This window comes from Perca fluviatilis, chromosome 14 (assembly GCF_010015445.1).
Source record: "Perca fluviatilis chromosome 14, GENO_Pfluv_1.0, whole genome shotgun sequence".
Lineage (NCBI taxonomy): Eukaryota > Metazoa > Chordata > Actinopteri > Perciformes > Percidae > Perca > Perca fluviatilis.
This window is the reverse complement of record NC_053125.1, coordinates 25,742,654-25,770,544: the sequence shown is the minus strand read 5'-3', so window position 1 is coordinate 25,770,544 and position 27,891 is coordinate 25,742,654. Positions and strand designations below refer to the sequence as shown.

Sequence of the window (27,891 nt, the reverse complement as noted above, 5' to 3'; positions counted from 1 at the left end):
GATCACTTTTATTTATCATTTTATTATTTAATAACATACAACACACAACATACACAGAAATCCCACACAAAAAATTTGACAAAAAGAAAATAAATCAATAAATATAAAAACATTAATGGATCCCTGAAGTTATTCAAATACAGTAAAATACATGACCGGTAGAGCGTATAAACAGTATAAAGTAATATCTATATTTCCACACATTTCTTTCTTAAATATTTGGCTTTGCAATGTATTTTTATAGGAATACTTCAATTCAGAGAAGTTCTTGATAGAGCTTTAAATATAAACATTTTATCCAACAGAGTAACTGTATTTATTATCTGGGGACAGTTTCATCCAGCAACCCCTAACATAATATTTATAGATGTAAAGTTAAAATAAATGTTGAATGGATTTGGCCAATTTTGGATATTGGTCCAGAAATGTTCAACATATAACCCAAAAAAATAACAAATGCAACTGGGTTTCCTACTTACAGAATCTTCATGAGGACTGTTCAATGGTAAACATGTTGAGTCTTTTAAGTAGCAGTAAAAATAAAAAGTAGAATATCTTCAATTAAACAACTCTTGAGTAGGAATACAGCAGCCTCTGCTCTGTAAATTAAAATAGATTCTGCTGTCTATCGCTATGTAAATAAGATTGCCATTGCCATAATTAACCGTATAGCATCAATAACATTTGCAGTTAAGTGATGTATATTTTATATATTTATAAATGTATTGCACATATATTTGTTTGACATTTCTTTTTAAATTGAGCACAAAAAAAAAAAAGAAAAAAAAAAAAAAGTGTGTCCCGATTACTCTGATACTGTAACATTGGTTTAAAGACTTGTCAAACTTTGTCCTCAAGATGGCAGCACAACACACAGAGACACCACTAATGGGCCTCCGCCATGCAGACTGTGGAATGTGTATCACCTACATGTATCAGTGGCTACATGCATGAAAACAGTCCTGATACTGTCATTAATATAATGTCCAGTACAAGCAGCAGAAAGTCTACACACCTACCTAAAAACACATCCCTTCCAAATGTACTTTGGCTAAGAAGATGATGGTTATAAAAATGTGTGGCACTTTGTACTTTGGCTGATTTGAAGCTAATGTTCTTCTATGTGATTCTTGCAGTTTTCCTGAGTTTGTACCTTCAGGGTTGAATTCACTTATTGGAAGTCACTTTGGATCAAGGCACTAAATACGGCAATACAACCAGCTGATAATTTTAAAATCCTCTATACCAGCTAATTTTCTGTTTAAAAAATACTTCATGGTTAATGTTACAACTGTGAAGAACATAAAACTAAAAAGAAAAATCAGAAACAACTGATATTCATTTAGAAAGGACAGTAGTTTGAGCAAGACAGACACAAACATATAGTGTTACAAAGTGCAATATGTAGAAAAATAATACTTAAAATTGTCTTCAGGTTGTTCAGTGCGTTGGCGTTTCTCAGGTAAAGTAGCCTTCAGCAACTTTCGGGCCTGAAAAGTGACGCCAATGCTAAAGTGTCTTAAAGCTGAATTCTATCTTATTTCCAGCAGGGGGCGACTCCACTGGCTCCAAAAATAATACTAAAAAATAATAATGTACTTTCAAGTCTTTTTCAGTACAGCATGATGTTCATTTTGTAAATTATGATGTCATTTATCTTAAAAGACGATCAAGAAGGGGACTCTTTAGGGTTGTGGCTATGCGCCGACCTGTCAATCATACCACAGTCTTAGCAATGCTAACCATGCTAACACTGTGCACATTAAAATAGACCTAAATTTGTTCTTGGGTGTTGTTCGTGTTTATCTTAAACTTTGACCTTCTCACTGCGTTTTCACTTCATCAAAATTAACTGGAACATTTGGGCACCTAGAAATTTCTTGTTCAGCGATCTGCCAACCGAGATAGCTAGCTAGCGTTAACTGGTAAGTTAAAAGGCAAGTATGCCAGTCCACCAGCGACTGGAGTGACTGGAGAGTCAGAGGACAGTGTTCAAAAAGACGTCAGTAAGAAAATCAACTCGTAACAATCAAAGTTATAAAATTTCTCTCTAATGCTAGTGTGTGCCAACAGGTCCTCACACCCAAACCTGCACCGTGCTGATCAGGCTTTGGGACACACCGAATCTCAACTAACAAGCCAGAAGGTTTATTACATCGAACCGTCTGAGAAGCCGTCATTGTAACAGTTTGGACAAGGTCAGGGCACCTGGCAGGTGATTGGACGAACCATCAGTCTATTACCGCCCGCCTTTGTTGTTTTGAACGAACAGTTGCAGCCGTCACACACCTCAACCACGACCTGGGTCCTAACAGCCAGTAGATTTCCCCCGGACTCTGATTGGTGTGGCCTGCTGGTTGTGTTTTGGTTTCGATACCTTCTATAAAGTAAACATCCCCCCACTCCAACAGCCAGGATCAGTAAGATAGCCAGAACTGGGATCAGTACGCTCAGATAGAGAGGACCACCTGATGTGAAGAAAAAAAACGGAGGCAAAAGCTACAGTTACTGGAATACAGATATACAAATATAAGCATGATTCAGCATTTTCTTAAACGGAAAGCACTAACGATTCTTTGCTTCCCTCTTTACAGAGTTGGTCTGTTTTCTCACCTTTAACATCGGTCTCGTTGTTTGGACCTCGACTTTGGAGATTATGGGGATGCAGCGGCGTCTTTGTCGTCCAGGTTTCAACAGAGCGCGGTTCTGAAAACACAAGATTTGTAATAATTTAGTCACAGAAGTTGTTGACACAACAATCCTTCAAGTTTTAAAGCGGTCTTATTTTGACCTTACAGCAGCAGCAACAGCGTTATCCCAACTAGAGGAGGGATACCCGACCAGAGCACGACGGGACCCGACAGGCCGGGCCGGGTTCGGACAAATATTCAGAAGTTATGTTAGGGTTCGGGTCGGGCTCGGTCACATCAGCGTGCCTCTTGTGCGCGCCTGTGTTAACGTGCGCTTGTTGCCCCGTGTGCGCTGATGCGCTCATCTGTTTACATTTCCAAATGCCTTCCTACAGTTGCTTAATAAAAACTTTCCACACAAACTAACGTATGTGTCATTAGTATGAGAAAAAAAAAACTAGATTTTAACTGTGTCGGGCTCAGACATAAATATCTTAATGCCTGTCGGATGCGGGCCAGACTCGAACAGAAAAATGCGGCCCGATCCGCACTCTTTTGTCAACTAATATTTCTAAATAATTATTTAAAAATGTCCTGCTTGCTTCTAAAATCGAAATAATACCGGTATATCCCACATGTCTTAATCTGAAAAATGCTAAATTTGGAAAAAGGCCTAATTGTGAATATTTAAACGGAATATGCTGTTTACGTGATGCGTATCAAATTTGGAATATTGTCTTGTTCGGAAAATAGTGGAAGATTAGTGTGTATGTAAACGTATCGACTGATCAAATGTTTATTTTACAACAGTAAAATTTTTTAGTAATAAAAAAATAAAATAAAAACTAACTTACCAACATTAAACATAATAACTGAAGCCCTCCCCAACTGTGGTATTTGGCATCTGTATCTCCCTTGGTCAGACTGCTCCACGTTGCTGATCTTTAGCGAGATGTTTCCGTGTTTCAGGCCGTCTGTGAACATCTCCGTCCTCCCGGCGTACGCTGGCTTCTTCATGTTCTCCTCGTGGTGTTTGTCATGGTAACGGTGGACGTACCGGTAGTTGCTCTGTGGATCTCTAGGGTCCGGCGGGACGTCCGGCCTCCACCACTCCACCGTCAGCTCCTCCACGTTGAGCTGAGGCTCCACGTGACACGGCAGGATGACATCACCACCCAGAGGGGCCACGATTGGCTGAGACGCCCCGATCACCTGAGGCCGATCTGGAAAATAGAGGGAACGTTCATGAGCCCAGGAGTTTGGGTAACAGTTGACCAGGGCTGGACATCTGGCATACCGGGCATTTTCCCAGCGGGCCGACGCACTTTAGGGCTGAATCGCCGATATCATTTTTTTTTCTTTGGCCGTGCCGGCCCATAAAGAACTGACAGCAGCCCATTGGTTAATTGTCTTTATTGGCACTGGCCTGACCCAATCAACTCTAGGAACCCCCTTCCCCACTGAGACTCGAGCTGTAATAGTTATGCTGGAAGTTTAGCATTCACATTAAAATTGACAAATGACCACCAAAGTGCAAGGGAGGTGCAGAGAAATTACAGGAGAAAAAGATCAAAAATATACAGGCGGATGCCTCTATGTGCCAAAATTTCAACATGTTTGGGGCTGTAGTAGCTGCTTCAACATCAGCATTACCTGAAGAAGAGGAGGAGGAGAGGTGGCTGGCTATACAGAGAAGAAGAAACAGCATCATGACAGGGAAGAAGACGAGGAGGAGGAGAGTGACCATGACAGGCCCATGGGAGAGAGGGAGAAAAAGATGGAAGAGAGAGTAGAGACGATGTGGTAAGGAGTAAGCAAATTAACAGGGACTTTTTCCATTACTGTTTAAAGTAAAGCAGTGAGGTGTGTGTGTGTGTGTGTGTGTGTGTATGTGTGTGTGTGTGCCTCACGTCATAACGTTATGTAATGTTATGTAACATTAAAGTTAGTGGCTGCCAGGTAACCTAACTGCTAAGAGGTCCAGTGTGTTCAGAGGGCCATGCAGCCTGTTCTACTAGGCTCATGTATACAGCGGTCTCTTTATATTTACCCAGACATTTAACCTAATTAATTATACCTTAACTTTATCGGTGTTTCTCACTCTGACTTTACTAGCATTACATACTTGTATACTTAAATGTTATTAAATAATTTGAAATTATACTTTAAACTCTTCGTCTTTGGCAATTACTTGCACTTAAGTATGGACATTGTGTACTTTATGGCCTCCTGGTCATCAATCAAATATACTACTCTCAGCTTTATTGTAGCTTTTGGGAAAGGTTATGGTTATTGTATTTAACAGACACTTTTGTACAAAGCGACAAAATCTGAATCTTACAATAGTTAAAATTAAACTATTAAAAAGTTGCTAAGACAATATTAAGCAAAATAGCCTAGTAATAACAATAATGCAGGGCTTGACATTAACTTTCTGAGGCACTTGTCCTTTGGACAAGTACATTTACGATATGATAAACATTAGACATGTGTATAAAACAAACCATCTGTTTAACAAGAAAAACACACATTTGTCAAAATTATGATCCACAACCGTCCGGCTCGAGGAAAGTTCCCGTGAGACGTTTAAGGGGGTCCCCGGGGGACACAAACTGTCCCCCGGGGGGACACAATGCAGGTCTTATAGGACCTACTGGAACGGAGTAGTTTTCAGCGTGGTATTAGTAGCCTAGCCTACTTTTACTGCAGTAGCCTACTGTTAAAGGATCTGAATAGAGCTTGGGCGTCGTGACGTCATTGTCACATTGTTCCGTACTGCCTGTGAAGGCAGCACATGTTGACTAGTTGTTCTCTTTTTCTTCCACTAGATGTCACCATGTACATCTGCACATTTTCTGTAAACAAAATAATGTTCTGATGTGGTTTGACTCAGCCCTGACTGTAATTTACTGACTCTTCTAGTCTGTTTCTGACCTTTGAAGAGAGATTTTTTTTTGTTGGTCAGCTCATCACTGGTGGAGGAAGTTATTCAGATGATTAACTAGTAAAAATAGCAATAATATGTATAAACAACGATGTAAAAAAATACCTAGAGTGCAGACATATTAACAAATAATATGTTAAAAAGCTAAGCATCAAAAGTAAAAGTAGGTGTTGCGGCTGTAACAGTCCAACAGAGTTACTACAGTAGGCCTAACTGTTCAGGATCTGAATACACCCGAGTACAGGTCTTACCTTCACCTGCCGTGCCGACCGCTATAACGTTACTGAAGAAAGAGTAGGCTACAGTAAAAGTCCAAAGTAAAAAAGTGAAGCTAAGCACGAAGTCCCAGGAGTAGTCCATAAACATATCGGCTAAAAAGAAAGAGACATGCTGTCTGCTGGGTTCTGCACACAAACTTCTAAAAAAAAAAAGGTTGGACCTGCCTCGTCCTCCAGCTGACTCTGGGACGCAGCCAATCAGTCAGCCGTCAGTCAGGTAATAGGCGTACGTAATACCCAATACCCTAGATGCGTTTAATTAGTTTTTTAAACATGCCCTCCTTCAACTATTAACAGGATGTAGGTGTCAGTTGGCTCACTTCCTTTTGTAACGAAAAAACAGTATTCCATCTATGCATTTACAGTTAATGTTGGAAATAAAGAAACCACACATAGGCTAGGCCTACTATCTAGTAAATAAAACGTATGAAGAAAATATTAATTGACATAAGTTATATTACATGTTTTAGTAACATATCAAGGTGATGTGTCCTATGTTTCCATATGAAATTAAAGTGTGTCTCTTTTTATAAATTTGTTGTCAAGTTTTTCTGCTGTCAATCGGAAGATTTGCTTCCTAATCTGCCTCTTAACTAGATCATTTAACTGGTTTCATTTTTTTGTATAACTAGATTGAGGTTGAAGGAGTTTCTCCTCTGTTGATCATTGGTAATAAATAGGCTATTCTTAGAATATTTCGTTTTTTAATTGGAATGTCTTAAATAACAGATTAAGAGCTCTATTTAATATAGATGAACACACATGTATTTACATTTAGGTATACAGACTGAAAGCCTTTAAAACTCCCTGATACTTCAACGGGTAAAAAAAGGTGGTTTTATTGTTCGCATGAATAATGTGGAGTCATCTGCCAGTTATGATTAGGCCTAGTTCATACATAATTCATGAATGCGTTTATCATGTAGGAGTCCCTGCATTCGTCGTTGTATTATTATCACTTTGTGTGGCAGTAAAGATGCGTTCAAATGCAGCAGGATGATCCCAGGTGTAGTTAGGCTAACTGCTGAACCAGAGGCAGCTGCGGGGGTTTAAACTGAACTACATCACTAATAACGATCATCACACAATTAAACTGAAATAACCTGCTGTTCTCATCAGTCTGGGATGTTGATGTTCATTTATTATTAACCGGGGAGGGGTGGGGCTTCGAAACCGAAAGTTAAAAAAAAAAGATAAACAAGCTGACGTGACTATCAGACGACCGACGGTACCGTTAGCGCAGTGTGGAAAAGGCAAACATTGACTGCACCATGAGACGTCCAGAGAAGATATTTAGCATTCAAAACGCAACAAGGAGAAACTGGTTTTAAGCCTTTAAAGTAAGTAGTAGTGGTTAATGCTCCTGTGTGTTTCTGTGTGTGAGGTCGGAGCAGCTGGTCGCTGTGTGTTCTTTGTTAAGTGCGCACTAGCCGAGACGTCATGTTATTACAGGCCTGTCTGTTATATAAAGTGCGTAGCAGAGTTACGGTCTGGTACCAAAGTTTTCTGTAAAACTATGAGCTCGAACGCATTGAAATGACTTGATCAAATAAATAACCTGACCGTTTTCATATTTCACGAACTAATAAGAAATCTGCACACATACTGCCTCTTGTTATTGTGTTTGTATGTAAACATTGAGGCGTTTTGCGCGCGTGCGCAGAGCGAACGCAGCTGCAGGATACATAAATACTTTTTATTACTATTTTCCTCCACTAGATGACACCAACGGTCCATTCAAATCCATTAGTGTGCTTCACCAAATGTTCTTTAGTCTTATTAAAAACTAACTCATGTTCTGGTGGAAGTGGAAGAAACAAAGGGGGCATTATTAAATAGCCTACATATATTTAACGTTTGTCTCTCTTTAAATAATAAATAAATAGGCTATTGTTAAATGATTTTGAAACATGTTTTCAACATCACACATTATTACAAGTCTGTGTAAGAGTTAAACAGAGAGGAAGTTCTGCTCTGCTTGTTTAGTCTTTCTTTCTTTCTTTTCTTTCTTGTTTATTTTTTTTAACATATAGAGTCCAGGGGACTATAGATGAAAAACAGCCTTTTAGCTTATTCTGGCATTTCTAACCCATATATAATCATGTGTTGTATAAATGTGCACTGTCTCCTTCTTAAATGAACTGAATTGTAGCAGACATACACTGACACAGTCCAAGTGGTTGTATCAACTGCCTTTATTTATGGTATCATCAACTATTAACAGGATGTAGATGTCAGTTGACTCACTTCCTTTTGTAACGGCCAGTCAGAAACATCTGCCTAGACTTACAGTATTGCTAAAACCCTGGACAAGGAAGGTAGGAAAGGCCGTTTGGACGAACTTGTAAGTAGTCGTTTACAATTTAATTGCTGTGCAGATTGTAAATTGTTGTAAATGTTTCAGTGTGTTTGTCATATATATATATATATATATATATATATATATATATATATATATATATATATATATATATATATATATAGTTAACAGAAAACACATTTCTCTGATCCATTATCAGACTCTAAATATATTTATTGTCCAAGTATGTTCACTCTAAGGAATTTGACCCCAGCTCATATTAAAACTAAATTCAAGACAATGCAGAGGAGGACAGAATATAATAGAAAACTGAGTGAGCACTAGAGTGACAAAAAGGTTTTCGGAAAAATTTGATCACAAAGGATGTGAAAATTAAATAAAGGGAGATTTCACAGTTTTTTCATATGCTTTCACAAAGGTTTTACAAATCTTAAACTGAGTTTTTAAGAATCTTTAACCTCTCAAGGATAATTTAGTCCATATTTGACAAGTCTGGGTATAGTGGTTTTGGAACTGGACTTACACTGCATATACATATGAAAAAAAACAAAAGAAATGACTTTATCAGAAATGAAGCCAATAAACTCTGACATGACCGGGCAGTTTTCAAACCTTACTACTATAGGAAAACCCTTACTAAAAAGTTTTTAGTGTTTGTAAACATTGAGGAACATTTCCTCTCATGCTCAGACTGCACAACATTAACTGTGTGGTTTGAGGGATTTCCAGTTAAACTGGGATACATTTAGTTGAAAAGTAAAAGTTTTGTTCTAGATTGTTATTTCAAAATGCATTCCCCCTATAATCTTACATTAAACGTGTTAAAACTTAATATATAATGTATTACATATTGTGTTATATTATAATTTAACTATATAATTAATATATTACGTTTAACAACAATATTTAAATAAAGTGAGGAACTGTAACTAAGTACATTTACACTCTGTTTTATGCATAGACAGTATTTAATGGACCAATAGACCCCGTTGCTCTGGACGGAGACCAGTGAAGGATATTAGAAGCGCTTTTCCGGTGAGAGCTGAGCGTTGCTGAGCAGCCTCCAACTGAGAGAGACAACGTAGATGTGACGTGAGAAACCTGTCTGAAAGTTGAAGTGTTCTGGTAGCTGTGCCGAGAGAAATCTCAATCATTCCCAATCTTATAGAGACGGAGAGCGTAGGTATATGTAAGGAGATAACATGGGCACAGGCTAATTACTGATCACTAACATGCTAGTTAACATTAGTAATTAAACCTAAACACCTAATGTAAGTCTAAACTGCCTGTGAGCTTCTCCTGTACTATACGGTAATTCCTCTACTATGTGACCCAATCGTTAGCCTATTTTTATAAAAACGTCTGCTACGGAGCCATAACGTGAGGTACAAGGTAATGGAGCCTTTTATACATTGTCGTGTTTCTTTAGAAATAAACAACGGACAAACGGAGTCTTTAAACGCTTGCTTCATTGATTATTGTAGTCAACGGAATGCAGTTAATGCGACAGGTGATGGCTTGGTAGCATCAAAATGGCGCCGTAGGAGCTACGCTTTGCGGAGAGAGGCTTACGGTACAGATCCATATGTACGACACGACTGAAGCGTGGTGTCGCGGCTAGGGCTGTCCCAAACCATTACTTTTTAAACGATTAATCTAACGATTCATTTTTCGATTAGCGATTATTTTCCCATTGCTCAATTAACAATTTACACAAAAGAAATTTCAATAAGGTTCAAATCTCTATTTATTCAAATTGTTTAACACTGCACTGTTCAAGTAAAATTAATTTTTAGTGCAACCTGAAGCCAGATGTAGGCGATCAATCCAACCACAAAATAAAGTCTTTCAGGAGGAATACAAAAATAAAAACTTGAAGTAAACAGAGCAAGTGAAAAAAAGAGTAGCCTGTATTTGCTTTTTTAAACAGTAGGTAAAATAATGAATACGCTCTTGTTTAACATCCAAGCTCTTCTCCCTTTTAATCTTACAGTAAAAAAAGTGCAATTTTAGCAACCTATGAAATCAGATGTATCAAATAAATCCAACAAAAGGCAAGTTGCAGAGTGTCTAATATTACAGTCTGTAATCGATTGGGTCACTCATGATGATGGTTATTGCGGCGTATAAAACTTAAAAACTAATCCAAACGCCGCAGCAGGCTAAGACATGTGGTTTTACACTGAACACGCGTCACACTGAACCATTGCACTTGATGGAATGTCTTTATTGATCCATTTCACAAGCTTAGCAAGAAACAGCACTTACTTGAATTGATGCATTTCATAAGCCGTGCAAAGATACCTCAGACAGTGCAGTAGCCTAATAGAAGATACCAACGGTGACGGTCAACAGAAAGTTTCTCCACGTGCTCACCCTGCAGCCATCATCCCAACACCTGGTCAAACCCGCACAAGTGAACACACACACACACTAATACAGTCACCACGCCCCCGGTGACACCCACAGTAATCAACGACGTCACTAAGCGCATGCACATACACAATAGCGCTAAAAAGGAGGAAAGATCATAAGACTAATCAAACCCAATGTATGGCTCCTGCAATGGTAAACCAAAAAAATAACACTGCAGACTGACAGCATTTCATGATGCTTAATGTTAAGTCATAGCGGGGCATTACAATTAATCAACGGACTGACGTACCGTTGGGCTACTACTGGGAACACATTCCGTGTCACTATGTTGATAATCGCACACGTCTACAGTGCACGCTGTGTCCAGCCCTACACATTAACTGGAATTATGAGCCTGAGCCTGATTTTAACCCGACAATTTTTTAATACGTGGGCCGTTATAACTGACGTTATAAAGGACTCGTGAGATATCTGAAACGATCTGGCCTGGTTGCGCAATTATCGAAGACAGTGCTACAGATGGGGGAGACACGATTTAGCACAGTTTACCTCACAGTCAGGTCAGTGCAGGACATCTACCCAGAGTTACGGGAGAAGCTGGAGAGGCATAGCTTTCTCCCCACCCAATTAGGTTAATAAAGTAATGATTAAAAAATACTTGATGAAGGGCCCGGCCCGGCCCGGCCCGGCCCGAAGATAGTGGCTGGACATATGGGCCCGACACGGCCCGTGGGTCAAGTTCGGGCTCGGGCAGAGAATCTAAACTCTACTTGGGATGGAAAGTGACTTTTTGCTGCTGTTATCCTGACTCAGGGAGGCATTTTACAAAGTCTACTGTTAAGGAAATCTAAAAGATGTGATCGTTTGATTTCTGAGGAGGAAGGAGAGGTTTGGTCCATTTGAAAGTTAAGCAAAAGGTTTAATAAACAACATGGTGAAAACAACAAGACAAAACACAAATGTTACACTGCAGCTGACAGCAGACTGAATCATGCTTCTCCTTGTGGGAGTTGCATGACATCTTGTGACATGACAAAACAATACACTGTAAACAGCGGACTGCAGAACCTGCTTCCCTTATGGGGTCACAGTTCGCAGTCCCGAAATCACCTCTGTTTCCGAATTATATTCCTGTGGAATTGTGGGTGTTTCCTTGAATGGAAACTGACTCGGATTAAAGACACACCTCTGATTTCAGGTTTACTCCAGGTCACAGACAAAGGTCGTCTATCATGGTAGTGCCGATTCTATTCAAGTTTACAGAGATATGCATTTCCTTTGTTCTAATCAAGTCAGTGGCTCCCCAAAAAGCAGAAACAACAGTTACCTTTCGTGTGGGGACAATGAGTCTTCTCCACTATGCTAAATGACAGATATGACCTGATGATTCTTTAGAAGCTAGAGATGGAGTGAACCAGACAAATGCTAATTAAGTGTGGTGTGATGCAATTGGTATTGATTCAGTGTTCTTTTCTAGCTACAGTGTTCATTTAACTAAAAGTATATTTTTTATCAGACATCACCAATGGTTTAACTTTTTACAACCTAACTCTACAGACTACCATGTTGTTGTTGGCATTAAGAGTAAAATACTCCCACACTTTAGAAGACCGTGTGCGAGCCTTTTTCTCAACGTGTTGTTGAACTTGCGAGGAATCCATACTTGCGCTGTTGCCAGAGGCTTTTTTTTTGAAAAATTTCTACGCGTGACAAATTATTTGTGTCGACGCATTTACGTAATCGATTACGTCGATCGCAGCTGATTGGACGAACGCGTGACGTGGGTCTGGCTTCTCGAGAATTTCAACAGAGTGTCATGGCAGCTCATTGAGAAAACGATCTCGTATTTTACGAAAATAGTTCACCGAAATGTGTTTCTGAAAACATTTTAAGCAAGAAATAGGCCGTGCAGTTTCTGAATCTGTCTTCATTTCAGATCGACAAAGTACTTCTACTACTACTTACAGTACTTCTACAGTACTTCTACTTCTACTACTTCTACTGGATAATCGCGGTCAACGGATTCATTTGCATAAAGATGGGCATTGGCCAGCTTTTTGATGCGCAGCATTTTTTCAAATGCAGCGCCGCCTTCCCGGGATGCTTTGCGCGCATGTTGAAGACGCTTGACGTCACCCATAGGAATAAAGTGGAGCGTGGCGCGACAGAAGCATTGCACGGTCAAATGGATCTGTACCGTTGGTTTTATGTAAACACTGAGGCGCTTTCAGCATGCACAGACTGCTGAAGCTGTAGCATAACTACTTGTTATTGCACTTTTTCTCCACTAGATGACACCAACGGTCCATTAAAATCACACACAAGAGTGTGCTTCACTAAATGTTCTTTAGTCTTATTAAAAACTAACTCATGTTCTGGTGGAAGAAGAAGAAACAAAGGGGGCATTATTAAATAGCCTACGTATATTTAACGTTTGTTTCTCCTAAATAATAAATAAATAGGCTATTGTGAAATGATTTTAAAACATGTTTTCAACATCACACATTATTACAAGTCTGTGCAAGAATTAAACAGAGAGGAAGTTCTGCTCTGCTTGTTTAGTCTTTCTTTCTTGTTTATGTGTATTTTAAAAAGTTTTTTTTGTAACATATAGAGGCCAGGGGACTACAGATGCAAAATATGAACAGTCCAACTGGCTGCAACTGGCTTTATTTATGGTATCAACATCTATTAACAGAAAGTAGGTGTCAGTTGACTCTTACTTCCTTTTGTAACGGCCAATCAGAGACATCCGCATAGACTTACAGTATTGCTAAAACCCTCAACAAGGAAGGTAGTAAAGGCCGTTTGACAAACTTGTAAGTAGTCGTTTATAATTAAAGTTTGAACTTTAACATATTTAATCGCTGTGCATATTGTAAATTGTTGTAAATGTTTCAGTGTGTTTGTCAGTTATATCATAGTTAACAGAAAACACATTTCTCTGATCCTTTATCAGACTGAATGTATTTACTGGCCAAGTATGTTCTCTCTAAGGAATTTGACTCCAGCTCATATTAAAACTAAATCCAAGACAATGCAGAGGACAGACTATCATACAGACATGCAGAAGAAGAAAAATCTGAAAACTGAGTGCGTAGCAAAGTGACAAAGAGGTTTCAGAAAAATTTGATCACAAAGGAATGACTTTATCAGAAATGAAGCCAATAAACTCTGACATGACCGGGCAGTTTTCAAACCTTACTACTATAGGAAAACCCTTTAGTAGTTTTTAGTGTTTGTGAACATTGAGGAACATTTCCTCTCATGCTCAGACCACACAACGTTAACTGTGGTTTGGGGGATTTCCAAACTGGGAGACATTTAGTTGAAAAGTAAAAGTTTTGTTCTAGATTAGACATTCAAAATGCATTTCCCCTATTATCTTACATTAAACGTGTTAAAACTTAATATATAATGTATTATATATTGTATTACATTATAATGTAACTATATAATTAATGTCATATTAACAACAATATTTAAATAAACTGAGGAACTGTAACAAAGTACATTTACTCAAGTACTGTTCTTAAATACAATTTTTAGTACATTTTCTGCTAATTTATACTTGTACTCCACCACATCTCTGAGGGAAAGTTTGCACTTTTTACTCCACTACGTTTATCTGATAACGAGTTACTGTTACGTAAAAACACACGATAATCGATAAAGATAAAATATGTTTTATGATATAATAGAACTATAATTATATCACATTAAGACCTGCTGCAAATTGAAATGTTAAAAAGTTTTAGCTTTTCAGTAATTTTGTATTGCTCTTACGTAGTTTTAATGTGTTAATTTTAATTTTCTTTGGACATCAACTTAGAAAAAAAAGCTGCACTCTGCTCTTGAATCACATTTTTTTTTTTTTTAAACTAATGAAATAAAGTGATAACATGATGCAATTTTTCCTTTGCTAACGTCTTGAAAAGTGTTTTGTCTTCCTGTAATCTTTGTGTTTCAGCTGCAGCAGTAGAAATGGCTGAGAAGAGGAAGAAGAGGAAGCGATCCATGTCTTCATCCTCGCCTTTATTGTCTGAACAGCCAACCAGCTCCAGCAGTGAGCGGATCAGGTAATGTATTCACTGATCATAAATGAGCAAATGTGATTTATTTATAGAGAGAAAAACAAACTGTAAAAAGTTTTATAGTGCATTAGGCCTATATAGTAATCCTACAAAATGCTTAAAAAAAACCAAACATATATATTAGGGACGTCAATCAAAATAAAATAAAATAAATATTTAATTGCGACTAATCGCATAATTGTCCATCATTAACTCACGATTAATCAATTAATGTTCTTTAAAAGGCATATTTTTCAAGTTTTTCAACCCACAGTGTTACTGCTGAATTGCTTTCTGATTTTCCGAAATAAGGAGTGGCTCGAGGCCCATATCACAGAACATGCATGCGTTAGTTGCGTGTCAAAAGATCGTGCTGTCAAAAGGACTTTGCATTAATTTCGACAGCCCTACATGGCCTGTACAGTATATACAGTATAAACCTTTTTGAATAGATTCATCTTTTCGGTTCACTTAAAGTGCTAATATTATGCTCATTTTCAGGTTTATAATTTTATTTAGAGGATGTACCAGAATAGGTTTATGTGGTTTCATTTTCAAAAAAAAACATATTTTTGTTGTACTGCACATTGCTGCAGCTCCTCTTTTCACCCTGTGTGTTGAGCTCTCTGTTTTAGCTACAGAGTGAGACATCTCACTTCTGTTACATCTTTGTTGAGATGCGCAGTAAGTACTGCTAGCCAGTCAGAAGCAGAGTATGAGGGCGTGCCATGCTAACAGCTAGGCGAGCATCATAACATGTGTTACGAAGTGACCACGTTTGTCTCTGAAGTAAAGGCTGGACTACAATAGAGCTGTTTGGAGCAGTTTGTGAACAGTGTTTTCTGTTGGAGATGGTAAGTCCCTTTGGGGGGGGGACTTTGGGCTTTTTCACTTTGTAAACCTATAACGTGCACAAAAAAGATATATAACACAATAAAGGAAAGGGAAAAAGCATAATATAGGCACTTCAATAGTTCTCAGACGAGTGAAGCTGATTCCTCGTGTTACAGCTGTGTCCAGAAGAGTCAAAGATACATAGGCGAAAAAAATTCTTGTTTGGGAATTAAGTTTAAAAAGATTTTACATGTTTTGTTCATACTCAAGTGAATCCACCGCTCCCAGTGTTGTTTCTTTGGGAAGTGAACAATCCAAAGGTTATCCACTGAACTTTGATGTTGAAAAGGCACAAAGGTAATTTTATGTAATGTATTCTGTGAAAAAATGATCTAATAAACTAATTTGAGTGATAACATGCTGGAATGTGTCCTTGAAAACGGTCTGCATTTCACTGTGTATATTTACAATACTTTATATATACAGAAGTAAAAATACTTTCTCTCTTTTTAGCTCAATGTCAAAGGAGTCCACTGCTCCCAGTATTGTCTCTTTGAAGAGTGAAAGATCCAAAGGCTATCCACTCAACTTTGGTGTTGATGAGTCAAAACGGTAAATCTAACATTTGTGCACTATTAATATATACATTCACATTTGTAGGTTACAGATGTGTTTTTAGTTGCTGAATAAGTTAACCAAGATATTCTCTCTTTTTAGTTCACAATCGAGTGAGTCCACTGCTCCCAGTGTTGTCTCTTTGAAGAGTGAAAGATCCAAAGGCTATCCACTCAACTTTGGTGTTGAAAAGACACAAAGGTCATTAACTTTAATGTATTCTGTAAACAAAATAACTTGCAACAACATAAAACAACACAAATATCTAAAAGCAAGGTTAGTTATTCAGAGATTCATAAAAAAAGATGGTGAAACCATTTGTGACTGCAGTTTTTAACAAAGTATCACCCTAACTGATTGTTGATCACCCTACAGTGAGCTGACTGTGGAGCCGTCCAGCTGTGCGATGTGTATGGAGGCTTTGAGTGATCCAGTCCGTTTAACCTGTGGACACTGGTCATGCAAACAGTGTGTCGGCTCAGACAACCCCTGCACAAAGTGTGGAAAGAAAGTCAGAAAAGATCCTGGACACCAAAGAGATACTGAGGAAGACACTAGTAAGTTTAAATACATATATATTTGGGGTGTAACAATTTCGATTTTAAACCAAGCTTTTGATTTCGACTGTCAAAACCGAAAGCAGGATCGCCGATTCTCCCCGTATTTTTTTTCTCCCCATTGCCGCCTACTTGCGCATGTCCCAAAAAAACAGCCTAACTTAACGGTAGCCTGCAGCTGTGCTTTTCCAGACATCATGGCCACTTCCGTTGCTGCGTCGGGAGCTTAGCGCCGCCCAAGACAATTGTGATTGGTTTAAAGAAATGCAAACAGCCCAGAGTGATTTTGTCTCCTATCCTGGAATGTATATTTGGTGTAGCCAGATCTTACTCAGTCTACTACACCGGTAGTCAACATTTTGCCTTCCCTGCGAGTGACTTATGTTAAACAATGAAGGTAAAGCATGTGGGCTCCAGTGGTGCATTCAACTGTTGTTGGAAAGTACCTTACATCTAGTGGCTCTTTATTGCGGTATTCACGTCCCTGCTGGAAAAAAAAAAGTTTACATTGAAAACTCGAACTGAATCCTGGATTTGGAGAATCGTGACACCCTAATATACATGTACTACTACTAAAGCTAATGCCAGTAATAGATTCATATGTCGTCAGTATTTCTAATTTGCAACCATGCATTTGATTATTTTCAGGGGGCAGCCATCTTTTGAATGCAAAGAAGAATCATAGAAAAGCAACGCAGAATAAATTTACTTGGACATCTGAAGGTTTGGGTGACCAAAAGAATCCCCTGAACAGCATCTACACCACACTCTTCATCAACCCTGGAGAGAGTGAAGGGCTACATGAAGAACAATCGTTTAGACACTTCAAACCTACATTGAAAAAACAAAAATCTTCGGAAAAATTAAACATCAATGACATCTTCAAACCGTCATCTGGCCAAGAGAGACCCCCCAGAACAGTCCTGATGAAGGGCGTTGCAGGAATTGGAAAATCATTTTCTGTGCAGAAATTCATTCTTGACTGGGCCGAGGAGAGAGCTAACCAGGACATTGATTTTGTTTTCAATCTTGCTTTCCGAGAGCTGAATCTGAGTACAGAAGACAAAAGCTTGCATGAGCTCCTGACTGATCATCACCCTGCTCTCCATGATCTGAGAGATTCAGAAGATTTCGTCAAAGCCAGGGTTATCGTGATCCTGGACGGCCTGGATGAAAGCAGACTTCCACTGGACTTCAAGAACAAGCCGGTAACATCTGTCAGTGAAGTAACATCTGTTGGTAATCTCCTAGCAAACCTCATCCAGAGAAACCTTCTTCCTAATGCTAACCTGTGGATAACATCCCGTCCAGCAGCAGCCAGTCAGATCCCTGCAAAGTTTGTTGACATGGTGACGGAGATAAGAGGGTTCAGTGACCCACAAAAAGAAGAATACTTCAGGAGGAGATTCAGTAATGACTTGAGCCTTGCTGACAGGATCATTTCACACATTCACTCTTCGCAAAGTCTCGACGTCATGTGCCAGATCCCGATCTTCTGCTGGATTTCGGCCGTATTATTTCAGGAGATCTTTGGGGGAGAAGAGAAAGCTGAGACTCCCCAAACTCTCACAGAGATGATGGCACATTTCCTGTTTGCCCAGACAAAACGCAGAAGCAGAAAATATGACAAGACTGAGGAAAACAAAGAGAGACTTCTGAAGACACACAGAGAATTTCTTCTGAAACTCGGCAAGCTTGCATTTGTTCAGCTGCAGAAGAACAACCTCATCTTCTACGATGAAGACCTGGAAGACTGTGGCATTGACATACGAGAGGCATCCGTCCACTCTGGATTTTGTAGTGCAGTTTTTAGGGAAGAAGAAATCTTTTCCCAGAAAAAGATCTCGTTCTTTGTGCACCTGACCATACAGGAGTTCTTTGCTGCTCTTTTTGTCTATGACTGTTTCACCAACAAGAATACAAAAGAGCTCGGCAACTTCCTCGATCTGAAGGACGAAGAACATACCTTACTTGATCTTCTGAAGATGACCGTTGACAAAGTATTGGAGAAAAAGAACGGTCACCTGGACTTCTTCTTGCGATTCCTCCTTGGCCTCATGGCAGAACCCAACCGGAGAGTCCTTCAGGGTCTGCTGACATCGCCGGATCCAGGCCAAGATACCCAAAAGAAAATCTTGACTCACCTCAAAGCCATCCGAAGAAAGGCCCTCTCTCCAGACAGTTGCATCAACCTCTTCCAGACCATGGTCGAGATGAGAGACAACAAAGTCAAAGATGAGATTCAGGAATATCTCAAACTGTCAGAGCGTTCAAAAACCGAGCTGACTCCACTGCACTGCTCTGCGCTGGCCTACATGCTGCAGGTATCGAAAGATGATCTGGAGTTGTTGGACTTGAAAAGTTACAACACATCAGATGAAGGCCGAAGGAGGCTGATACCAGCTGTGAGGACCAGCAGAAAGGCCGTGTAAGTTTACCTTCTCTGTAATATGTAACAATCTGGTTGCACATTTATTTTTATCACATTATCACCATATTATCCACCCCTAGACTGGCAGACTGCAAAGTGACTGAAGAATTGGTCAAACATCTGGCCTTTGGTCTCAAGTTCCCCTACTCAGCTCTGAGAGATCTGGATCTGAGCAACAATGACCTGAAAGATTCAGGAGTGGAGCTGCTCTGTGATGGACTGTCGAGTCAATGCTGCAGACTGAAGAAACTGAGGTATTACCCTTAAATTCCACCACGTGCATTTGTTCTTAGTTCCGGTGGTGCATCCGTCGGCAGCAATCGCAGCCACTCAAGTAAATGCTTGCGATACACCAGCTGCAGCGCAGAAGCTTCCCAATTTTGGCATTCCGCTCTGCTTCGCTAAAAATACGTGCCCAGTCTATTTTTGATGGAGCCGTCGGTTGTTTGACAGGCCGGGCAGGGTGTGCAATGTCTAGAGCAGGGGTTTTCAACCTTTTGCAAGCTGGGCCCCCCCAAAGCTGGTTCATTGCAGTTGGGCCCCTCCAATTTCTTGGCGAAATGTCTGATAAACATAGCCTCAAATCATCCTCGATTTGTGCACGATTGCGGTATTTGGTTTTGAGTGCGTCATTTTTGAGAATCCTGCCTCACACAAATACGCCGACGCGAAAGGGAGGAGAATATTCAAGGCGACATCACAGAGTTAAGAGTATTCCTGCATCAATGCTGCCCAGAATGACGAAAGAGGGCAGGAGGTCAGTGGCGTAACGAGCCAACACCGGGCCCCTATGCAGGATTATCAAGGCGGCACCCCCTACTACAGCACGTGATGACGGCGCAATGTCCACGAGCGGGCTACCATGAATAGGACAGGAGAGGATCATAGAGACACAGCATATAAGAGATGAGATGACTGACAAAATCAGGAGTAGCCTACGCGCACCACAACAACAACAAAAACACTGGTGAATGTGCACCACAACACATGAAAAAACCCACAAGGGCAGTCCCTCCAGGATTTCGTGGCCTTTTTTTGAGATTGTTGCGGCCCAAAATGCCTGATTTCACGGGAGCTTTTGTTAAAAATTGCAATAAAAGTTGTGGTGTCTTTTGTATGTTGCAATGAAGTTGCAGAAGACAGTGAAAGTTGCAAAAAAAGTTGCAATTTTTTTAATAGTTCTTTAAAAATAGAAAGGAAACTTGTTTTGGGGAGAATAATAATTATTACTATTGATTAATTACTCTCGGCTGAGATTTCCTAGGAATCTTACCAAAAAGGCTCAGGCTGCTGCAAATGTTGGTATAATATAAAAACGGCTGGTGGATTTAAGACAAAAAATTATAATTCATTGAATTCATCAAATATGAACATATATGTCACTGTCAGTGGATTGTTGATCTTTACATTGTTAGTTAATTTCCTAACCTGGCCTGGGACACACACACATTCATACGGTTTGATAAAGTACTTATTGGACTTTAAGTTATCATTGCACTTAAAATAACGAGTGTAGCGGTCCTCAATTTAGGTCATCGTGTCGTCTCATCTGCGTTTTTTTCTGCATCCACCCTGCGTGATTGTGTGTGTGTGTGCGCGCGCGCGTCAGTCGCGGGGGAAATGGAGCAGCAGCCCCGCCCGCTGCAGAGAGCAGACAGTAGGCTCGTTCGAGATGAACTGCACCTCGCCTGTAAAGTAGACGAGAGCAGGCGGCAGCTGCGGGGGGCGGGGACAAAAGTCCGCTCTCAAGTCGGAGAGTTTTCCAGCTGACTCCAGCAGCCTTCAGGCTGAACAGGAAGTGACACAAACACTGTGGTCCGTTCGAGTCCGATTCCGGTTTAATAAAATGTTATCAGACCCATATATCTGCTCCTACACAGTCTCCAGTTGGTTTTATTATGACAAAGTAGCTGTCAAAATTCTCTACATGTGATCTGTTGCTGATTTTAATAAACAACAGACTGTAGATGATCCGTAATCTGAACAGATTTAGTCTCTCTGACTTCTAAACATCACTATCAGCCACACAACATGTGGTTTGTACAGAATAAGCCTTTAAATCAGACAAATAGCAGTTAAAATCCCTCCGATTCAAAATCAATAAAAAGTTTATATAAAACGTCATCATGTTGAGTCGATTCTGAACCAATCAGCTGTTTGATCAGCTGAGAGGCCGGCGTTTCCCAGCATGCACTGGGTCCACCTGCGTTCTCCTGGCTCTTGCAGTTGGTGAAAAGCAACTGCGCTACCTGCGTCTCAGAACTGCGGCCAACTTGGTCTCGTGAGATTATCGTTGCCCAAGTGTGCATGACGTCAGAGCAAGTCGGGATCAAGTCGGACACAAATCTAACCGGCATGCATTGGGCGCCGATCGCCGGTGATCGATTCTGCGCAGATCTGGCTCATCTCGAACGAGCCTAGTATTGAAACAGCGTAAATTGATGTTAAAATGTATACAGGTTGGCAGGACGGTCTGAAATGCGTTTTGACGTTCTTTCGCTGTACGTTTTGTTGGTAAATGTGAGATGTTCGAGTCACACACACGATCGTCTTCATAACAGAAACAAAGAAATTAATTTGACCCGTTCTCACTCCCGCTTGGTCAGTGGCTGTTCTCTCATTGCTGACAGGTGCTCAGACGCTGATTGAAATAGAGAGAAGTCGTGTGACATGCCTGCATCAGTGATAAAGTCTGCAAGGCTGGGGAACATGTCGCAGTTCCCTCGACTGATGCGGCCATGCCAGAGGTCAAGTTTTTGTGTGAAGGCGTCCACTCTGTCTGCAAGGAGCAAAATCTGAGTTTATATGAGGAGTGGTGTGTGTCTCCTCTCTGTTCTGACTGCAGGCTGGGACTGCTGCGCGAGGCTACTGAGAGACTGACCGCCTGGGAGGGCTTTTGGACGGGGGAGGGGCTCACGGCAGCACCCGCTGCTCATTGAGCACAGTTGCTGCAGAGTGATACATGCTTTCGAGTCTCCAAACACCACAAAAGTCTCCAATAACACCAGTAAAAGTCGCTAGATTAGTTTTTGACAAAAAAGTCGCCAGGAGGATGATTTGTTTGTGTGTTATAATAGTCCAACCACTTGCATTTCATCATGGGGGAAATTATTTTTCTGAATTATTTTTTTTTCTCCCATCCTGTAGCCTACTCGCGCCCCCCCGGGAGAGTGTCCGCGCCCCCCCAGGGGTTCACCGGTTGAGAACCACTGGTCTAGAGCATCAGTTACATTTCCAAAATAAACACCTTTGATCAGTTTCGTTCATAACTAAACTAGATGGAAGATCCAGGAAAACACTCCGCTTTGATACACTCCCAGTGTGGTATAATGAATGTCTACGTACGAGACAAAGCCTCAGCCTGAACGCGTCACATTCGTGCCTGATGGATTTTGGGGTTAGACGTTTACATAGCCACAATGCTTCCTGCCTCAGTACTTCCACCATCAAATTTTCGTGTAAAACTAATTTTCTCCACTCCATAAACTACACCCTGTGTTTTCTCAGTCTGTCAGGCTGTCAGGTCACAGAAGAAGGCTGTGATTATCTGGCCAAGGCTCTGAAGTCCAACCCTTCCCATCTGACGGAGCTGGACCTGAGCTACAACAATCTGGGAGAATCAGGAAAGAAGCTGCTCTCTGAGCTGAAGGACGATACACAATACAAGCTCGACATACTCAAGTAATTACAATACCTGATTTACATATTTTCGGGTTGTACATTCGTTCGTCCGATTCTTGCTAATGTGATATCTAAGGAACTCCTGGGGGGGGGATTCAAATTACTTTGCCATTTTTGTTGCAGTCAACATTGATCCACACATTCTTCACTCATCCATACTGCACACTCCACTCACCACTGATGGCAACACTTACCTCACCTTTTATGTTTTAAAATAAAAACTTATAACTCTAAACATATTAACACTTTATCTGGTCTCCTGTGTGTGTCTTTAGTTGTACGCTTTGTGACAAGCAGGGGGCTCATCTGGGATCGTCCTGCTTATGACACTGCTACATCATAATGCTCTGCAAAAACTCTTTTTTGGTTATTATTCAACACCATAACAAACAGGAACAAAAGGGGAGACATTTGGTCGGATACTGAATTGGTTACTTATCTTGGGTGCGGTTAGGGAAATTATGATACATACTTTCTCTCTTGTTATTTATTAAACTGTTTGCATAGAATAATATTATACTGATTACTATTCTTCTCTCTCTGTTAAATTTAACTGCTGTCGATATTGTTAAGAGACTAAAACACTGCTTAAACTCACAAGATAACATGGGAGCCACCGTTTTGTCCTTGTCTAAGCACGGTGTGTTCCTGAGGGCGTCCATGCCCTCCCAGACCAGATATGGGAGACATCATTGACTCTGACAAGATAAAAATTAATGAAATCTACTCTGTATCATGATTTATTACATTTCACTTGGTATTATAAAAAGCGGCTGTAGAGAGATTTTCGTTCATTGTCTCTACTATTCTGTAGTGCGGAGACTGCCACCTTGTTGGGTTCTCAAGTAAAATTAATTTTGATATAACTTCAGTGGTTCTGTCTATGACTTGATAATGAAATAATTCTATCAGGTGCACACCTTGAAATTCTGATAGCAAAGGTTTTGAGAGAAAAACTGTCAGTTAAATGGTTGTTATTTATCAGATCGTAATTTCTCTTTACAGTGTTGAACACAATGGAAGTCAACGGATGAAACCGGGATTCAAGAAATGTAAGTATCAATGTAAATGCTGGACATTTGTTGCATGTTTTGAACACAGTGTTACATTGCAGTAATTTCAATGAATTGATGAATGCTGAACATTTTGCCTTTTTAAATTAGAAGAATAGGAATATTGACAATTCTTCCTGGAGGGAAGGCAACTTTTCTAAAGAATGTCTTTGTTAGTTTCTGACTGAAGTGCTGCCCAGCCGGTCTGTTGTGTAGGACTAGATGTTAATATCCCACAATTATTCGTACTTGAGGCACCGATGAGACTCCGTGGGTCAATTAAGTGATGGCACCTTTTGGGTTGTCAAGTGGGCGCCCTCCTTCTTAGGTGTTTCGCTGATAGGCCCACGAAACCTCCAGAAGGTTCAGCAGTGAATCCCAGCGTCCCAGGTTCACTCCCTAGAGGCCATCATTTCACTTGAAAGCCCAGGCGGAGTCCTTTCTTTTCATCCACAGCCACATCCACAGAGTTTCTTATCCAGGTCTGCCAGCAGCTTCCAGTCCCGTGCTCTGCTCAACCTCCCAGTGTCTGGTCTTACGGTAGTGAGGCTGCCTTGACTCTCACCCTCCCGGACAAATGGTGTTGGCCGCCACCGAGATGACGGGGGAGGAAGGGCATTCACACCTGTCCGTCGACTTTCCAGCACTGCTGCAAGACACTTTAGCACCTGGTTGTGCCGCCAGGTGTAACGACCTTGGGTGAGACTGGTCTTACATCCCACTAAGATGTGCTTCAGTGTTGCTGGACTTCGACATAGAGGGCATGTGGGGTCTTCGGCATACCACTGGCTTAGGTTTGCAGGGGAAGGCAGGACATCGTAGACAGTCCTGATGGTAAAGCTTGCCCTGAATGCCTCCATCTCCCACAATTCACTCCAGGAGATCTTCCTCTTCTCCACTCCTTTCCATGCCATCCACTGCCCTTGCTTTGCCTGTGCCACAGCTTGAGCACACCTTCTTGCTTGCGTCTTTGAAATGGAGAAGCCTTACGCCACACTGGTGTACTGGCACCCAGGCCAAAACCACTCCTCCCCTCCTGCACTCGACCCACGATGTCTTTGTGTCTGAGTGCTGCTTTTGCCTGCTCAGTTGCAGCCAATGGAGTCCATTTCCTCCCAGTAGGCAGGATGGGAGCAGCTTGGGCTACAAATGGATCGCTCAAATCCAGTAGCATCATCTCCAGTCTGACTTTGGCGCACTTGTACTCCTCTGCCAGGCTGGAAATGGGCAGATGTAACATCCCTTTGCTGTAGAGCAGAGGCACCTGGGAAGGCCAAGCCACTTCCTTACATATGAACTAACCAGTCTCTCCAGCTTTTCCACCTTTGAGAGCGGAACTTCATAGAGGGTTAGCGGCCACAGGAGACGTGGGAGTAGTCCATACTGCATGCACCAGAGCTTCAGCTTACCAGGAAGCAGGGTTCTGTCGATGTTCTCCAGGCCGCTGGTTACCTCCCTCCTGAGCTGCTCTACTTGCTCTTTGTCTTTAAGGGAGGCATCATACCACCGACCTAGGCTCTTCACAGGCTTCTCGGAGACCGTTGGAATGTGTTCCTCACCAATATGGAAGCGGTGCTCTGACAGTTTCCCCTTGACAATGGAGATGCTTCTGGACTTGCTCGGCTTGATCTTCATGCGGGCCCCTCAATGTTTTCCTGTAGCTTTCTTAGTAGCCGTACAGTGCAAACCTTGGTCGTGGTTAAAGTTGTGAGGTCGTCCATGTAGGCTCTGAGCGGTGGCAGCCTCAGCCCAGGTCTTATTCGCTGTCCGCCAACCGTCCATCGCGAGGCCCGGATAATGACCTACATGGCCATGGTAAAGGCCAACGGAGAGATGGTACAGCCGGCCATGATTCCCACCTCCAGTTGTTGCCATGCTGTCGTGTACTCTGCTGTTGTCACACAGAGTTGGACATCCTCAAAGTAGGCCTTAACAAGGGTTGTGAGAGCTGCTGGAACCCTGAAGTAGTCAAAGGCTGTCCACAGGAGGGTGTGAGGTACTGAACCAAAGGCGTTCGCGAGATCCAGGAATACCACGTGAAGATCTGTTCCCTCCTTTTTGGCGACCTGGATCTGATGCCAGATGACACTAGCGTGTTCTACACAACCAGAAAAGCCTGAGATGCCTGCTTTCTGAATTGACGTGTCAATCAGGTTGTTTCTTTGCAGGTATTCTGCCAATCTGTGAGAGACCACACTGAAGAAGATTTTTCCTTCGACGTTTAGAAGGCTGATCTGGCGGCCCTTTTCCTTGGGGATAAGAATCCCTCCGGCTCTCCGCCAGGATGTTGGTAATTCCGTCTTTTGCCACACGACAGTTTCCAGAGGAATCGCGGGACCTCAGGTGCGTTTTTGAAGAGCTTGTATGGAACTCCGTTAGGACCTGGAGATGATGCGGCCCTTGCTCTACGCAAGATTTGTTCTAACTCACTCCATATGGGTAGACTGATATCCAGTTCGTGCTCTGGTGGATTTGCTGGTGGCATGTCAGGAGGGAGCGTAACTTCTTCCTGGTGTCTTTCATCCATGCAGGAATTTTTTTTATGTTCTTCCAGGTCGGCCTTTGATACCAAGAGACTTCCACTCTTCTCCTTTGTGAAGAGACTCTTCACAAATTTGAAGGGATCTTTATAAAAGCGTGATCTTGTTTGTTCCTTTCTTCTGTGCTTCCTCAGAAGGTTTTCAGCTCTCCTCAGTGTTACAAGCCTGCTCTGAATCTCTTCCTGCAGCAGGTTTATGCCCCCCTTCTCTTCCTCTGAGGCCTTCCTCCATTGCTTCTTCAGCTGACTCCTCTCCTTGACTAGGCGGTCTGTTTCTGTCTGCCTTCTCGATTTTGTGGGGATTGACGGAGTAGCTTTTTTTACCTTCGACCACTCCGAACTGTTCCACCCCATAGGCATAGATAAGATCTCCCATTCTTTCCAACTATATAATTACAGTCTATGCTCCTGAAATAAAGGGTTTATTTACTTCCAGATGCCTGTGATCTCACTTGGGACCCCGACACGGCCCACAAGAACCTCCTTCTCTCTGAAGGGAACAGAAAGGTGACCTGGGTGAAAGATGAGCAGCCATATCCACCTCATCTGGAAAGGTTCAATCTCTGCCAGCAGGTGCTGTGTGAACAGGGTCTAGATGAGCGCTGCTACTGGGAGGTTGAGGTGGAGGAGCCCTTCAACATCGGGTTAACGTACAGAAGCATTGGCAGGAAAGGGGATGGGAGAGATGGTAAGCTAGGGCGCAACGACAAGTCTTGGGCTCTGATGTGCTCTGATGAAGGTTGTTTTGTTCAGCACAGCAACAAGAAAGTAGATGTATCTTCCCTTTGCTCGCGCTCCAGTCGGCTGGGGGTGTATCTGGATCGGCCGGCTGGCACTCTGATCTTCTACAGAGTCTTCTCTGACAGTCGGACCTGCCTCCATACCTTCAAAACTACGTTCATTGAGCCCCTCTATCCCGCTGTTGAACTTCACACTCATTCATCTGCATTTTTTGTCGGCTCTGACACACCAACACGACAACCAACCGTCAGCAGAAAAGGCAGTCGGACTGATCAGTCTCCCTGAGTTGGTCAAAAAAGTGCCTCGGAACACACCGAAGCGATGCCGACTTGAGCGTACGTTCTGCACGTGCGTGAGATGTACTACATCTCCATAACAGCAGGCGACGCTAATCTTTATTGTCGCCCAAAAAATTAAAACCGGCAGCAGATTGGACAAACACGTCACGTGTGTCTGGCTGCTCCCAGAAAACGGACCATAATGGCGGCAAGGAAATAGGCCATGCCAATCACACGAGCAACCAAAAGGCGTAAATTTGCATGTGGATGGTCGGGACTTGTCCCATACAATCAAGGGAATACTGAGGTAGTCAGTGAGTTGTGTGAGTGTCCGACTGATTGTTCAGCCCAATATATTAGTGATCTTGCCACCATAGTGAAGTTTCTCTGTGTTGTTTCCACCTTTCCTTTTGCCATGTGCTCAAGACCACAACTTAAATTAAATTAAATTCCATTTATAGTATCAAATTATAACAAGTGTTATTTCAAGACACTTTACAGATAGAGTAGGTCTAGACCACACTCTTTAATTTACAAAGACC

The 27,891-nt window shown here is 41.5% G+C and overlaps 3 protein-coding genes across 6 annotated transcripts in view; 1 reads left to right on the top strand and 2 right to left on the bottom strand.

Annotated features, from left to right (window-relative positions):
* The window catches only part of LOC120572171, a 284,405-nt gene that overhangs the window by 27,865 nt on the left and 228,649 nt on the right, over positions 1-27,891 (bottom strand). The gene's annotated exons all lie outside the window — the stretch shown is intronic.
* Positions 68-10,569, bottom strand: LOC120572170 (myelin-oligodendrocyte glycoprotein-like). Of its 2 annotated transcripts, none has more exons than XM_039821344.1 (4): positions 10,441-10,569; positions 3,485-3,853; positions 2,614-2,706; positions 68-2,468 (listed from the first exon to the last, which is right to left on the bottom strand). In XM_039821344.1, exons 1-4 carry the CDS (start codon positions 10,457-10,459, stop codon positions 2,200-2,202), a joined length of 750 nt encoding a protein of 249 aa, XP_039677278.1. In that variant the 5' UTR covers positions 10,460-10,569; the 3' UTR covers positions 68-2,199. The 2 variants fall into 2 exon arrangements, with proteins under 2 accessions (XP_039677278.1, XP_039677277.1); XM_039821343.1 differs by lacking the exon at positions 10,441-10,569 and adding an exon at positions 5,826-6,016.
* LOC120572159 (NLR family CARD domain-containing protein 3-like) lies at positions 6,881-27,891 on the top strand. 3 transcript variants are annotated; one of them, XM_039821328.1, is made up of 11 exons: positions 6,881-7,192; positions 14,519-14,627; positions 15,726-15,812; positions 15,969-16,022; positions 16,227-16,271; positions 16,446-16,627; positions 17,276-19,055; positions 19,139-19,312; positions 22,566-22,739; positions 23,745-23,791; positions 26,767-27,891. In XM_039821328.1, the coding sequence occupies exons 2-11, from the start codon at positions 14,533-14,535 to the stop codon at positions 27,354-27,356; spliced, it is 3,228 nt and encodes a 1,075-aa protein (XP_039677262.1). In that variant the 5' UTR covers positions 6,881-7,192; positions 14,519-14,532; the 3' UTR covers positions 27,357-27,891. The 3 variants fall into 3 exon arrangements, with proteins under 3 accessions (XP_039677262.1, XP_039677258.1, XP_039677261.1); XM_039821324.1 differs by having other exon boundaries at positions 6,882-7,192; positions 15,969-16,067; positions 16,173-16,271; XM_039821327.1 differs by lacking the exon at positions 15,726-15,812 and having other exon boundaries at positions 6,883-7,192; positions 15,969-16,067; positions 16,173-16,271; positions 26,767-27,890.

Coding starts and splice junctions, on each gene's coding strand:
- LOC120572170 (XM_039821343.1), bottom strand. CDS start 5,940: ATGTTTATGGACTACTCCTGGGACTTCGTGCTTAGCTTCACTTTTTTA. Junction 2,707..3,484: donor AGTTATTATGTTTAATGTTG/GTAAGTTAGTTT, acceptor TTGTGTTTTCAG/AACCGCGCTCTGTTGAAACC. Junction 2,469..2,613: donor CAACGAGACCGATGTTAAAG/GTGAGAAAACAG, acceptor TCTTCACATCAG/GTGGTCCTCTCTATCTGAGC.
- LOC120572159 (XM_039821324.1), top strand. CDS start 14,533: ATGGCTGAGAAGAGGAAGAAGAGGAAGCGATCCATGTCTTCATCCTCG. Junction 14,628..15,725: donor TCCAGCAGTGAGCGGATCAG/GTAATGTATTCA, acceptor TTCATACTCAAG/TGAATCCACCGCTCCCAGTG. Junction 23,792..26,766: donor GAAACCGGGATTCAAGAAAT/GTAAGTATCAAT, acceptor ATTTACTTCCAG/ATGCCTGTGATCTCACTTGG.